Genomic DNA, 14,440 nt, shown 5'->3' with positions numbered 1-14,440 from the left:
GCAGGCTGGAAACTCCAGAGTGGCTGGTGTTGGCAGTGGTGTGCTGTGATAGGAACAGTCCCAGAGCCCGTTACAGTGATGCTGAAAGAGGACAAAGCTCTTCAGGAAGGAAAACAGAGCATGAAAATGGTGAGCTAATGGGCCAGGCTTTCAGATACGATTTCCAATTTCACAGATGACTTTTTGACCCCTCGGTGCATTAAGAAAGGCAGTGAGTGGAAGGATGGTGACATTTCCCCTAAAGATGATATATGAAGTGGCTTTCTGTAAGTCTGGACTAAACATATTTTATTGAGTTAAAATATTATTGCAAGGTGCCACTACATGACTCTCCAAATAGTGATATAAATAAAGCACTTCAGACCTAGGAGCTAAAAAGAAGATGCCTCTTCACAGCACTTTGGTGATGAGAGCTTGGACAATGGCTAATAAGAACCGAGGCAGAAAAGACAAAGGATGTTGTAGAAAACAGTAAAAGTAAAGAAAGGGACACAAATCAAACACACCCTTTAAAAAGATTCATAAGAGGTAGTAAAGTGATTGTAAAGTAATAATATTTGGGGATATTTTATCTCATTTACATTAATAAGGCTGAGTCCATTAGTAAATTTACTCAACCATCAACCCATTAAAGAATGATGAGGGTTCTAGATGAGACTTTAGGTATGATTTCCTGGGAACATCTCAGCAATTAGGTCTATGCTGGGCTGGGTTTTTGTTCCAATGTATGGTCTAGATTTAAATCCACATACTTAGAAAGAGGAGAACTGAAAATATGGCAAGAAATCTTGATCCAAAGCCATTGAGGTATCATTGTCAGTGAGTGGGACACCAGATCCAGCTTCCAATTTTTAAAAATGTCTTTCAATGTCCTCTTGACTAGGTACCCTGTATCTTTCTCCTTATCTGAATTTCATGCCCCATTTCCACAACTATTCCTGAAACTTCTAAAACTACAGTTGATTTCTCTGTAACACCAGCCAAGTTTGGCAATGATAATCAAGGTTCCCAAAAGACTCTGATGCCCTCTCTCTGCACTACACACTCATAGATGGTTCAGATTTGCCTGCTGAGGTTAAAGAAGGTCGAAGCTTTCTTCCCAATGGGATGACTTCTGATGCTGAAAAAGAACACTTAGATGGCTCAGAAGACCTCTTGACACCAAGAAGACAGAGACGAGGGGAGGGGAGAGCCGTACCTGCTCCGATGACCTCTTCAATTTTCACAAAAGATACATCAATTTCCTTGGCAAACTCCCGGACAGCTTCGTTGGGGTCCTCATAAGTGAAGGGGTCAATGTAGATCTTCATCCCTGGGGAGCCTTATTGGAGGAGATAAGCAGGGTTAACATCCCAGAGAGGACAGAGCTGCCAGTGAGTACTGCTGATATCCCCTGCACTGGGCGTGTTCCTGGGAAGACTCTTATACATCAGGCTGCAGCCTTCCTCTGCCCTGCCTTGTCTTGCTGGGCCTCCCCACCTTCCCTCTGGGCCACTCCAGCCTGGTTCTCTGCCCTCTACTTCTCCTCCATATTTTCTTCTCTTTCTGAGCTCTTGATGAAATGTGGAACAGATTACTTATAAGTGACAGATCGGGACCAGTTCCCATATCGGGTGCTCACAGAAGGCAAGGAAGCTGATTGATGCCAACCAAATGCATTAGCAGAAAAGTGGTGGTGAAATGGAAGGGTAGATATCAATATTTATCAACTTGACAACTTTTCTGAGTAAAGGCCACTATTAAGGTTATAACCGATGGCTGTGGTCCACCACCACAAGGGGGATGAGGATGGATTTCTAAAAAGAAAGAAATTCCCATTAGAAAACTCTCAAGATAGAAGTGCCAAGACAGTATACCAGAAGAGAAACTGTGAAGAAAAAAGCTTAAAAAAATAATAACAGATGAAACAGCAAAGTCTACATTGAAAAAAATGAGGTGAAATGAAAGCAAAATGGTAATTGAACCACCATGTCTTCAGACACACTGAAGTATGAAAAACAAATAAAATGGTAGATGAGAAAGAAATACATGAAGGAATATAGACCTTGTCACTGATGTATACAGTGGCAAGATAGATAGGTGTGCTTGGGGACAAAATAGAGAATTGTCATTGCAGAAAAAATACATTCAAAAAGTAGAGGAGAGGAGACAAAAAAGGTAAATAGAACCCTAGAAACAAATGGATTCCTTCGTTATATAATTTTTCAACATGTTTGATGTGTCATTAAGTGAAGTATAGAATTGTTTTCACAGTAGTAGGGCTAGGAGAAAGGCAGGGACTCTGAAAGAAAAGGACAAAGGCTAGTATTGTAACCTTGTGAAGGACAGATTTCTCTGCCAACTGCTGCTGTGTCACCCATGAAGTCAGGTCAGTAGGGGCAGAAGGGTCTGAAAAGGCCACCTTGCTCAATATGCAGTGGTTGGGAGCCTGGCCTGAGGCTGGACCTCACGTTCCACCTCAGGGCCACACTCACCCCTGCTCTGCCTTGCAGCTTCTACTCTGGCTTCTCCCCAACCTCCACACATGCTCTAGTTCTGACATTTTCCACCCAGAAATTCTGGTGGCTCTCCTAAACTAATGTTGCCTCGGTCACCCTGTCAGGCAAGGACTGGAAATGCTAGAGTATAATCCAAAGGAGGAAGGAAGATGCAGCAAAGAATTAAGGGGAGAATTCCTTTAAAACCCAGTGAACCAAGTATCCTGTTACAAAACATGACTATTTCTGGAAAATGAGTTAATGAGTTATTCCCAATCATTAAATGAAATCACTCCTGGCATGCTAGGCATTGGGTTTAGTGTGGTTAACATCATTTTAGAATGTTCCTGGGAAATTTTTAGATGACATTGACTTTGGAATGCAACAATTAAAATTTGGACAAAGCAAATAGAAATATTCTTACCTTTATCTACAATATTCTACTCCCTGAGGGGTGGGTATGGGGGGTGTGGGTATGGGAGAGACAGAGACAGAGAAACAGAGATGGGAGGGAAGGGAGGGAGGGAGAAAGGAGGAAAGAGAGAGGGGGAGAGAGAGAGGGAGAGGGAGAGGGAAAGGGAGAGAGAGAGATTATCAATGGACAAAGGAGAAAACAGATGAGATGTCATGTCTTCCTTAGATGTTATGCAGAACAAGTGAAGAGCAAGAGAGAGTGGAGCCAGACTGAGAGTGTGTCAGAAACCCAGATGTCATTTCCGGGCTTCCCTGGGCTCACTTTGGGTCCCTAAGAGACAACCCTTGAGGCAAGGCTTCAAAAACAAGCATTTTAGCAGAGAGATGATCCTAAGAAGCGCCCCAGGGAGAAGTGAATTAAGATAGGGAAAAACAGGCAGCATCTGTGAGGTATGTCCTTAAGCCACTGAGCATGGGTGCATCACTGAATCAGGCTGGGAAACACCCTGGGAACCTGTTCTGGTGGCTTTGAGCTTCAGAGTTGGCCCACCTTAGGGTAATGGAACGGAGGCATTTCCACACCTGTTCTCATCAGTCATGGTTGGGGCTATTTGGCCTGCAATGCAAGTGGGCTGAAGGCTCCAGGACCAGAAAAAGCACTCAGGCAGAAACACACAGATGCGGCAGGTGGAAGCCAGCCAGTGTGCACTGGAGAAGTGCAGGAGGTAGACAAGGCAACAGACACACACAAAATGCAAAGGGAACAGTGGGCCAGTGTCAACAAACGGTAACTTCTGCAAATTCTGTGCAGCATGAGAGGAGGTAAAGAGCCCAGATTTTGGGGTCAACAGGTGAAGTCAGAACCCTAAAGCTGTCTACTAGCCCTGCATAACTGTCCTCTTAGCAGTTTTTTTCCACTGCCAATAGTGGAAAAAATACCTCTCTCCCAGGGTGGCTGTGAAAGTAAAGACCTATTGCAAGTGGCAGGCCCAGCACAGTGCCTGATGCAGGGAGAGAACTCCTTCACTAATAGACTCATTACAATTACCAGTAAATTGTTCTAGGAAGTGTTTGGGGAGGTAGGAAGGGGAAGCCAGGCGGGGTGGACAGTGGGGGATGTAAGCCGCTTAGAGTTATATTAGTTACTTTAAAAATAACTATCTTATTATTTTAGATCAAGGGCTTTTAAAGATGTATGCTAAGCTGTCCTACAGGAGCTCTTCCATGGAAACTAATTAAACAATCTAGAATGTGCTGTAATGAATGGTTTGCAAGTAAAGACATATACAGGGATGAATAGGAGAGGATTCTGAGTTAATGAGCTTTATGGATATTGGCCCCAGCCAGTTTGGAGAAGGAGTTATCCCCAGAACGGAGAGGCCTCACCTCTTGATGGCACCTTTATTCTTTAGGCCCATAATGTGCGACTAAGTACACCCACAAGGGATAAAGTTTGTATTATGATGACAGAGGAGGTTTACTCCCAAAGAGAGGTCTGTTGCCTTGCTGGCTTGTAGTTAAGGGGAATGTGTGTGTGTGTGTGTGTGTGTGTGTGTGTGTGTGTGTGTGTGTGTGTATGAAGTCAGTCATGGCTGCTGTTTTCAGGCCAGAGGCTTTGGTTATCTCTAAGGCCTTTCACCAGAAGCCAAGGAGGCAGTCTAGAGCCCAGGCATGGCAATGTAATACAGTGTCTGTTTAGAATGAACATCCTAATTACTGCACCTCTTCAATAGTTGGTATCAGTACTTATTTTCTTTGAACTGAAGAATGTATTGTCATATTGAGGCGGGGAAGCTGAAAAGTGAAATCAAGGTCTAACACACAGTTCAAGCTATTTCCTGTAATAAGGTCCTATAGGGTTGACAGAAGGGATGGCCCTGGCCCAGCTCCTCTGGCTGAAGGCAGCAGTCTATGTGTTCTAATTCGGGAGAGCAATTTGGCTGAGTGCAGGCACATAACAGCTCTCCCTTCATCCACCTCATCTAAGAATGGCACATCTCCCCAGACCACTCTCCTTCAGTACAGCTAGGCTCTCTCAAGTCCCAGAAGATGATGAGAGAAAAAATGCCTTTAGCTAGGCAGAACAGGTCATTTGTCTTTTGGTTCATTTTGTGTTTCTGCATAAATCCTGCATCAGCCTGTTCCTGTTCTCACTTGCCAGTGAGCAGTTTTTAATTATCAGGAAAATGGTATTTAGTGCAATGAATCACCAGACAGTGAACAAGGAATTCCAGTCAGCTGCAGAGTCAGGCACAGCAAAACACTGGGAAATGGAGCTCAGAAGACATTCTCAGATTACGAGTGTGGGAGAAATATTAGTGGCAGTAATAATAACATCAGATGCAATATATCTCTTATATAATGTAAGGCATTTTATAAAATAACCTATACCATGGTACACATTATTATTACTATTATTATAAATACTATTAACATATTTATAATATTTCAGAGTTTCATTTTTATCAATAGATTACATATCTTTGGTAAAGAAATGTTATGTTATGTATGAACTTAAACTGATTGTTAGTGTCCCAAGAAAGAAAAAAGTATTCAATTATCTGATCTTGTAGTTCACTAATTTCTATTAAAGGCCTAATTTTTGCACACATTTCTTTTGTGAGCTCAAAGTTCACTTATGCTATGGCTGAGGTCATAGTCTGGATTGCCTAAAGCCTTACAGGACCAGCGTTCCCAGAGAATGGATAAATCTTTTTTATTTATTTATTTATTTATTTATTTTGGTACTGGGAATCGAACTCGGGGCCTTGGGCTTGCCAGGCAGGTGCTGCACCTCTGCACTACATCCCCAGCCCAAGAATGGATAAATCTTAAACATTAACCAAGGCTTTAAATATATGGGTCTGGAGAGAAATAACTTAACCACTATCTACAGACTTCTTATTTCACACAGAGCAGTTCTGGAAGTCAAAACAAAAGATAAAAACCTCACTGCCTTTGTCTCAGGCCCTGCATTAGTAGCTCAGGTTGCTTCCAACAGAAAAGTGGGTTGGATGAGCTCTGGGGATGCAGAGTCATACATGGAGGATTTCAAAAGTCAGTGATGAGCTCATTTACAAAGGCCAGAGACTCAGGGAAGAGCAGAAGGGCTGGGAAAGGGCCAATTCTAAACAGTCAGTGATATTTGGGGACTAAAAGTGGAAGGAAAAACACTGGCTGCTCCTCTGCATGCCTCTTGTACATTCAGAAAGCACAAAAATCAGTAACATAGACATCTATAGTCATGGAGACAACTGAAGAACCTTCATCCATGAAGTGGCTTCCCGGATGCCAGGAAGAGCTGGGCAGCTTTCAGATGGAGGAAGATTTCTAGAATCCCACAGCCTGGCTTCAGAGAAGGATTACCTTTCATCAGTTTAAGTTATTCTGTCTTTGTGTCCTGGTGGGATTTGACAGTGGGAAAGGGGAAAATGTAGCTCCTTATACTTCATTCTGGATCTGAGGCAGACTTTGTCACCTTTGTGACTCACATAATTTGGTTCAGATATCTAAGCACAAGAAGGGAGTTGTTTAGGGATCTGCACATAAAATTCAGTCTTTCTCCAATCTTCAGCCTCAGTATGTTGAGCATCCTTCCTTCTTCTCAGCTCTGACTAGTTGCCCAACTGGCACTGTGCTACTGACTATGGGAGCTACAGGAAAATAAAACTCAAGAGGCTCTTTGTGTGACTAAAACATGAAATAACCAGAGAACAGTGCTGGGTGGCCTTCAGTTAGGTGGCAAAGGAAGTGGTGCTAGAGAAGGAAGAAGGCTGTGGATGCCAGTATGCAAGGTCAGAATCCTAGAAGCACCACTATTTGGGTTGAAATGGGAAGTAAAATGCACATGGACCTGCAAGGGGATAAGATTGAAGTTTTCTGAGGCACAGTTCAGAGGCTTGGCATCACATGGGTGGGGAGAGTGAGACCAGGGGGCATGAGGTGGAATCAAGTCTTTGCACTAGTATTCGAGGGCCTGTTTACCAATTAGGATCGATGCCATTGGACACATGGAGCTGACAGCTGTTCCATCAGCAGGGGAGGACATGAACAGAGAACAGGACATTGGGGAGCTCATTTTTGTGGCAGATTGCAGTATTCACATGTGTTTTTGTAGGGAAGAGGCTATAGGCTGGGAAAACAGCTATGAGGTTGTTGCAATAATTAATTAAAGGTATATGATAACAGTTTGCAAGAGTGCTGCAACGAGAACAGCAGAAGAGGCAGGAAAAATTTAAATGAAGAGGTGACAGTAGTACTTGGTGAGCAATTAGAGATGGGGAATTAGGAGGGAGGAACAGACAAATCCAAATCAATGCCAAATCTTGTAGAATCATGTAATGGTTAAACTTAATGGTCAACTGGATTGGCTTGGGAGCCATCTAGGGGATTAGTAAAATACATTTCTGGTGGGTCACGGAGGCGTGACCTTGGGGTCTATTGCTGGTCCTTGGCCCTTCCTCTCTGCTGCTATTGCTTTCCACCATAAAGAGCAGCTTTGCTCTACCATGCCGTCTATCATGTTGTTTCTGCCTTAGAGTCAGTGGATCATGGAGTGAAATCTCTGAAACTGTGAACCACATAAATTATTTCATTCTTTAAAATGTGGGTGTCAAATATTTGGTCTCAGCAATGGGAAATCTGACTAATACAAGCCATGTATTGCTATTAACCAGGTAATGGATTTTGGGAAAGAAACTCTATTGCTAGGGGAGTTGACTCTTTCTGCCTCTAATGGCCACAGCTAAGATAAAAGGGTGGCTGTCTTTCCATCAGAGAGGTGAGGTCATGGGTGCTCAGTCTGAGTGTGAAGAAGAACCGAAGATGGGATCTCAGTGTGGAACACAAAGCAGAATGGAAAAGCAATAGATTTGAGGAAAGATCTTCCTGCCTATTTCTGCTTAGGGGTGTTACTTTATTTTTAGGATTTGCTCCCTAAAACCAGTCATTGAGTATCTGTCTACTAGAAAAGTAAAACAGATCACAAGCTGCTTCCTGTTGAGGAAAGTATTTCAGGAAAAGATGTTTCACATCCCTCTGCTATGTGGGTTTCAATGTCCAGGACAGGCAGGTCCTTCCAGGCAAAGCTCCTTGGCTCTGGACCACTGAAATCCTGCTGGGAACTCAATGGCAATAACTAATGATCTCAGACCTAAAAAAGTTAACACAGTTTCCAGAAGTTCTGGCTCAGAGCCAGCAACAGACACACAGGTAAATCTAGGTCATTAAATTTATTTGATATTTAATAAGCACCCACAGTAAACAGCCACCTTGCGCACCAAGGAGCTTTCCTCATGCACCCACAGTTTCTCACTGACTTATGATCAGTTATGAATGTCCCTGTTACCTTCCAGAAGAGGCAGCCAAATGGTCATGGTGAGTCTCCTTCCTCCAGCAGTACGTACCGGCCCTGTAAGTTGGGGGCCCTGCACACAGCATGTCCTCTGCTGTGTCCTCTGTGGTTTTCAAATGGACCCAGAATCAAGAAGCTGGGTGTGTAGTCTTGGCACTAGACATGTTTCTGGGTATAATTTTGTCCCATCTCTCCCCTAAAACAATGATCCTCTCTACGTGTCCTTTACTGGGCACTATCTAACCTCTGCCTAATACTCAGAGCTCACTCCCCACAAAGCACACTGTCTTTTTGTTGGACAGCTCCAGGCAAGGAGACAGTGCTCTGACAGGGAATCAAACTCAGCCTACTTTGATCTTTCCCTTGATGGTGCCATGTATCCTCAGGAAGCACAGAATCTCTTTCCTTTGCCACAGTGGCTGATGCTTGATGATGACATCCAGATGCCGGCTTGGGCATTTCAGCATCAGATACTGGACTTCGCAGGTCTCCTCAGCAATAGGCCACCACTTGTCACTCCTCCTCACCCAAGGCTGTTGTCCTTTGAAATGGGGTTTCTAGAACCAAGACCATCACTCTAGATGTATTCTTACCAGTACAGAAGATATCTTGTCTGTGTGTCATCTCTTCTGAGCTGAACCTTAATCAGGACCCCAGGGTCAGACAGACCGGAGTCAAAAATCTTGTTTTGCAAATCACAAATTCCAAGACTGAGCAGGTTGTTTGTCCTTTTTGAGGCTTTCTTTCCTCAAATGCAAAATGTACCTCATGGGGATGTTAGGAGGATTAAAATAGTTAAGATACATAAAGTGTTTAAAACAGTAAGTGCTCAAAATTGGTGGGTTATAGTAGTAGTATTCTCTTTTTTAGCTTCTTTCTCATTCTTAGTATATATTTATGATGCCTAATAATTACATTCATGTTGGGGAATTGGTAAATATACAAATTAAATCTTAGTCATTTTTACTTCCCCTCTCTTCCTTCCCATTCCCTCATCTCCAGAGCCTCTTCCCATCTCCACAAAGTCTACCTCCCTGTTTCCTATCATCTCTCTTTTATTTTGCCCTTTAAATTTATTTATATTTTGGGTTTCTCATATTATAGCAACTATAATGGCACTGATACTAAGCATGTGGTGAAATAAATACTTAAAAAATTTCCCCCACATAAATAAATAGCAAGTCAGGTTTCCTCCTATTTGTACTGCTGTACTTTTGTTTTAACCTAAACACTAGGTTCCAGACTTATCCTGCTAACATTTTGTCTTACAGATTTCAAATTAGCATTCAAAGCTGTTGGATAGCTCTGAATTTTGATTCTGTCTTTTATGGTGTTAGTTATACTCTCCAACTGTTACCTACAAATTCGATCAGCATCCCTGTGCTTGCATCTGACTCATGAAGTTAAAAACACAGTCAAACAAACAAGAGATTGAATAGGACAAGGACCAGAATAACACTGGGGAGTTTCTGGCTGACAGAGTCACTAACTCACTTTTCTTTGGGTTTGAAGACAAGCTTAGTATCTGCTTAACAATGTTTTCCCTTAGGAGACTGTAAAATATTTTTCAAACTAAAAATTTATTGCATCTGCAATTCCTCTTGAATTTACTATGTATATAACCTTAGTAAACAGGAAGGGTTCCTTATAATTTTTTTCTTAATGAATCCTCATTGGCTCCCAATGATCACTACATTCAAGTTCAAATGCCCAAATTCATCTGCTTCACAATCTTCAAGTGTTTGGGAGGGCCTGAGTTCACATTCCTTTATTCTCTGTGCCCTATCCTCTTTCCCTAAGCAAAACATGAGAGTTTGCCAGTCTCAAGTCTTTGGGCACATATCCCATTTGTCTGTGCTTTTCTCCAACTTTAGCAATAGTAGGAGCTCTGTGATTTTATCAACAGTTGCCTATAGAGAGGTGATTTTATTAGGGCTCCTTTCTGAAAGCCCTTGACCCATTAACAAGCCCCTCTCTCTTTTTCTCCCCAGCCCTACTGACTCCACTCAAGTCAGTAATCAGGGAGGTGTTAGCCACTATTCAATAAGTGGTACCCAATCTCTTTAAGTACCAGTTTGCATTTCCTAAATGTAAAATCAATCATCCCTTTTCTAGATTCTCAAGTCTACTGTAGCCCACTTGGATTATTTTGTCCAGGTAATTTTTAGTCAGCTACCACTTTCTGGCCCCAGAAATCATGAGAACACATTGTAACCTGCCTCTTCCTAGACTTGGGAAGCCCATACTTCCTCCCCCTCCCCCTTGAACAAGAACCTACCTGCTAACAGTTTCTAAATCAGAATATCCAGCATCATATCGCATACTCTCCTCCTAGGCTGTTTTCTTGCTAGTCTGCTTCTATCCAAATCCAAAACCCTCTTTGCGTTCCTGTCCCTCAAGCTCCAAGCTCTGAGCAAACATAAACCAGTGCTTGTGGAGACCACATTATGTTCTCAAATTTACCAGGTCTGTTACACCTTGACTCCTTAAGGAAGGGAAACTGCACACATTTCTATTTTGTCTCTTTCAGCTTTTGCATCAATTTGAAAGGAAGTTCTGGGAAGGTAGGGGCCACCAGCTCCTCTAAAGTGCCCTCAAGTACTCTGCCTGTGGGAGAGAAAGATGGGGCTTTCTCGAGCACTGGTGAGTAGAGCTGGGCAGCTGCTGTAGGTCTTCTGTCATGCTTGGAGCAAGAAATCCTTAGGGTTATGGAAGTTGCTGTCCATATATCACAGAGGTGCATAAATGTGGCTCGTCCAGGTACAGTTGGGTGCACATATTCAAGACCAGACATTATTGAGCTTTCTGGGTCTAGGAATGGGATCTAAAGGGGAGAATCACAGACTACTAGTCAGTGTGTGTAAGATTAGTCTTGGAGCTGCTCCTCAATACCAGGTGCCTTGAGTCTCTGCAATGTTGAGGGAACATGGGCTTTGCAGCCAAACTCAGAAGGTGTGCAGTTTACCTCTGCCACCAATGAGCTGTGTGGCCTGGGGAAGTCATTTAACCTTCCTAGATTAATGCCTGCCCCCTAGAGTGGCTGTGAGGGTTAGATATGTTTAAATGAGCTACCAGAGTGTAGTTCTCAAGGCAGGGCACAGAGGAAACCTTCTATAATCCATCACTCCTGCCTCTACTCTCTCTTTGGCCAGGCCCTTCTGCCATAAGAGGTTTAGTTTTCTCTTTGGGTGTTTGTCTCTGGTTGTTTGTGTGCTGAACCTTACACAATCCTTTGATAGTGATTTTCCAATAGTACTGTAATAGCTTTCATCAGGAAGACAGATGTTCACAAAAGAAAAATGCATGAATACAATTCGATGCATGAGACTGTGAGCTTAGGGAACCCAGGTATAAGGAGGAGCCAGGTGTCAGGGATTGGGTAAAAACAGAAGAGTTATGAATAGAGGAAAAGGATATTTATACAAGATGCAGACTTCCAAGGTAGCCAAGGAAATGAACTCAGGCCCCTGCAGAACTCTGGGTCCATCTGAGCCCTAGGAATAGTGACTAAACAGGGACCAGAAAACCTCTTTCTGTTGGCTTTAGAAGTGATGGAGCACTGGCAAAGATGGCTGTATTTAGAAGCATAGCTTTGTACTCGTGGTTGCCATATGGTAGCCCAGCAGAGCCTACTCCCCAAGAGCAGACATCCAGGATGCAGGATATAGTAGCCAAAGGTGCCCTATACTCTACCCTGTTGATGTTTGAGGACCTTCTATGCCTACCTGAATGGGATCAGGGCTTAGCCTGCATGCCTTTTGAAAGAGACCTCTTGCCCAACTCACCCTAGGGTACCTTTGGATATCTGTAGACTTCAAGGTAAGATTTCTCCTTTAAACCAAATTCTGTATCCCTGTGGTCCTGACTCTTCTTTCAAGTTGACATGACCCTCTCTAAATACTTTATCCACAGGGTTCAGAGGATTCCAGATCAGAAAATGACCTTATAGTGGCTCTTGATGGCAAAAATTGGTCCAGAGTGAATGGAGAGGCAATGTTAGAATTTCGAGGTAGAGGGAGGAAAGCAGGGAGAAGCAGAAAGCCCTTGGGGTGATTCTGAGGTACCCTGGTGGTCAGGTGTAACTTTGCCTCCCAGCTGGGAAAGTTGAGGCCCTGACTGGAAGCCTGAGTGAAGGCACATGCAACTTCTGCAGCAAGATAGAGACCAGACCAGGATGTAAGAAATGAGAGGACATTGTAGGGTCCTCCCTCAAAAATGAGTAACAAAGAAGGACCAGAGTCTGAGGGTGTGGGAGGGGGATTCTGTACCAGGAGCTGTGCATGTAACCTCAGAGACGGCCCTGTTTGAGCTGCTGATTGTCAGGGTTGCTCTAACCACCATGGGACAGTAGCTGCAGCACCTCATCATCGATCAGCCCACTGTTTCTCCCAGTGGCCACTGATCTCAAAGCAACCCCAGCTACCAGGGGTTTGATCCTCTACAAACACTTGGTGGAGTCTTGATTGTGGACCAAAAGCCACATCTACAGAGTGCCTCTGTACAGCCCAAACTAGCACTGGTAGCAGTAGGACACAAGCTCCTTGCAGCACAGCTGCTTCTTGTGAACATCTAGGTGTCACTTTCCTGCATGGGTGACCTTGGAGAAGGGTAGCAGTGTGGGCTGTGAGAGCTATGGCCTTGGAGACCGCTTTCCTGCCCTGAAGAATCCCCCAGTGAGGTTGTGCACCACGTGTGTGCCTTGAGGTCTGTTTACGGGGCTCACTGCTGAGTGATCAAGAAGAAAAAGGCTTACTCTGGGACCTGAGGATTGAGGGGAGATGCAACCTACAGAGGAAGCCCGTGACAGTGCAGAGTGCAAAATGCTGGGGCAGAGTTCAGAGGGGATCTGTGGAACCCTAAAGGAGCTATCTAGAAACAGAACATATCTGCAATAAGGATCTAAGTGTGCTGCTTCTGGAGGCAGGAAGGAGACCAGGCCTACCTGGGGCAGGACCTGTTTTGGTTCCTGCAATGTTATAATCGCTCAGTGAAAGGAACAGTTCTGGTAATGAACTTTATGTTGTACATTGGTGAAGAGAAATTTTATGAAAGTAACGTTTATACATTGGTTTAAAAAAGACAGACGGGTAGGATAATGAGTAAGAAAAACTTTTAAAGGCACAATTTAAAAAGAAAATATTTGGGAGATATCCCAGCACTTTGGCCTCTTGGACTCTGCTATCTTTTTAATTCCCTGCCTCCTGTTCTATGGCTTATCTGTGAATTTTGTTAACACATTCCCCAGCTACTAAACTGGATAAGATAAGGCAGAAGATGTTAATAGAGAACCCTCTGTCTTTTCCCACTGAGTCTGATTTCAGGATTCACTGACTTGCTAAACCCTATCTTTTCCTGGTGTCCTGTATGGGCTTTTCAAGGCAAAAGGCAATCTACTCATCAGGCTTCCAATGAGTATTGTCAAAGGACAGATAGAAGATGGGTCAGACAGCCTGTGGTCCCTGGGGATCTCCAGAAAGAGGTGGCTGCTTGGGTACTGAGGTTGGTAGGTGACTTGCTGTTGGATCAGCCAGTGTGGGCTGAAGGCTTTCTATATAACCTAGTCCACTTGATTCAGTAGCTTTCCAGGGATCAGGTGGTGGATGTATGCTTTCTACTCACCTCGGCCTGTGCTGTAATGCTGAAGTTTGTCACTGTACACAGCCTCTTTGCTATAAGCTCGTTTCCTGTGGATACAGAAGAGAAGTTCCCTCTCAGCAGAGAGGTATCGAGGCCTCATGTCCAGACAGTAGTTCACCCTGGGAACTGGGTAACCCTCCTTCTCTGTCTAGCATTCTGGTTGAATACTATTCACCAATCTGGGCAGATGGCTCTGCCTTTAAACCTGGCCCACTATGGTCCCTAGGAGAAAGATAGAGGCAATGAGGGAGCCCTTCAACACTCAGGTCATACTGCAGAGCTCCTCAGCAGGGAGTAAACTACAGGGCTTTGCAGAAAGTACATATCTGGGCTAACCACCCAATGCTTTAGCAAACAGTATTAAAAATTCAAAAGGCCTTCCAGGCCAGTCCTTGTGTAGAACTTGGAGTTCCTCTATCCTCCTCCTTACCTCCTCTCCTGCATGCCTGACTTTTGCTTGTCACAGAGAGCTCGAGCTCTCTAAGTAGAGGATGCGCTGTATGCCAGCAGTGATGCTCTGGTGGGTCAAATGCAATTTTGTGACTGTCACTCTGAAAAG

General features: G+C 43.8%; 1 protein-coding gene across 3 annotated transcripts in view; it reads right to left on the bottom strand.

Moving 5' to 3' along the window:
- Ephb1 (EPH receptor B1) overlaps positions 1-14,440 on the bottom strand; it is a 442,009-nt gene that overhangs the window by 65,609 nt on the left and 361,960 nt on the right. For all 3 annotated transcript variants that reach the window (XM_004834274.4, XM_013070773.3, XM_013070768.3), the window contains exons 9-10: positions 13,864-13,928; positions 1,199-1,321 (exon numbers count right to left, since the gene is read on the bottom strand). In XM_004834274.4, the coding sequence (XP_004834331.2) occupies positions 1,199-1,321; positions 13,864-13,928 (188 nt within the window). The remainder of the gene's footprint in view (positions 1-1,198; positions 1,322-13,863; positions 13,929-14,440) is intronic.

Source organism: Heterocephalus glaber, unplaced genomic scaffold (assembly GCF_053883595.1).
Source record: "Heterocephalus glaber isolate CG9 unplaced genomic scaffold, H.glaber_assembly_v1.0 deba00001504, whole genome shotgun sequence".
In the NCBI taxonomy this organism is placed as follows: Eukaryota; Metazoa; Chordata; class Mammalia; order Rodentia; family Bathyergidae; genus Heterocephalus; species Heterocephalus glaber.
Note: the sequence above shows the minus strand (reverse complement) of the source record. Positions and strands in the feature narration are given on the sequence as shown.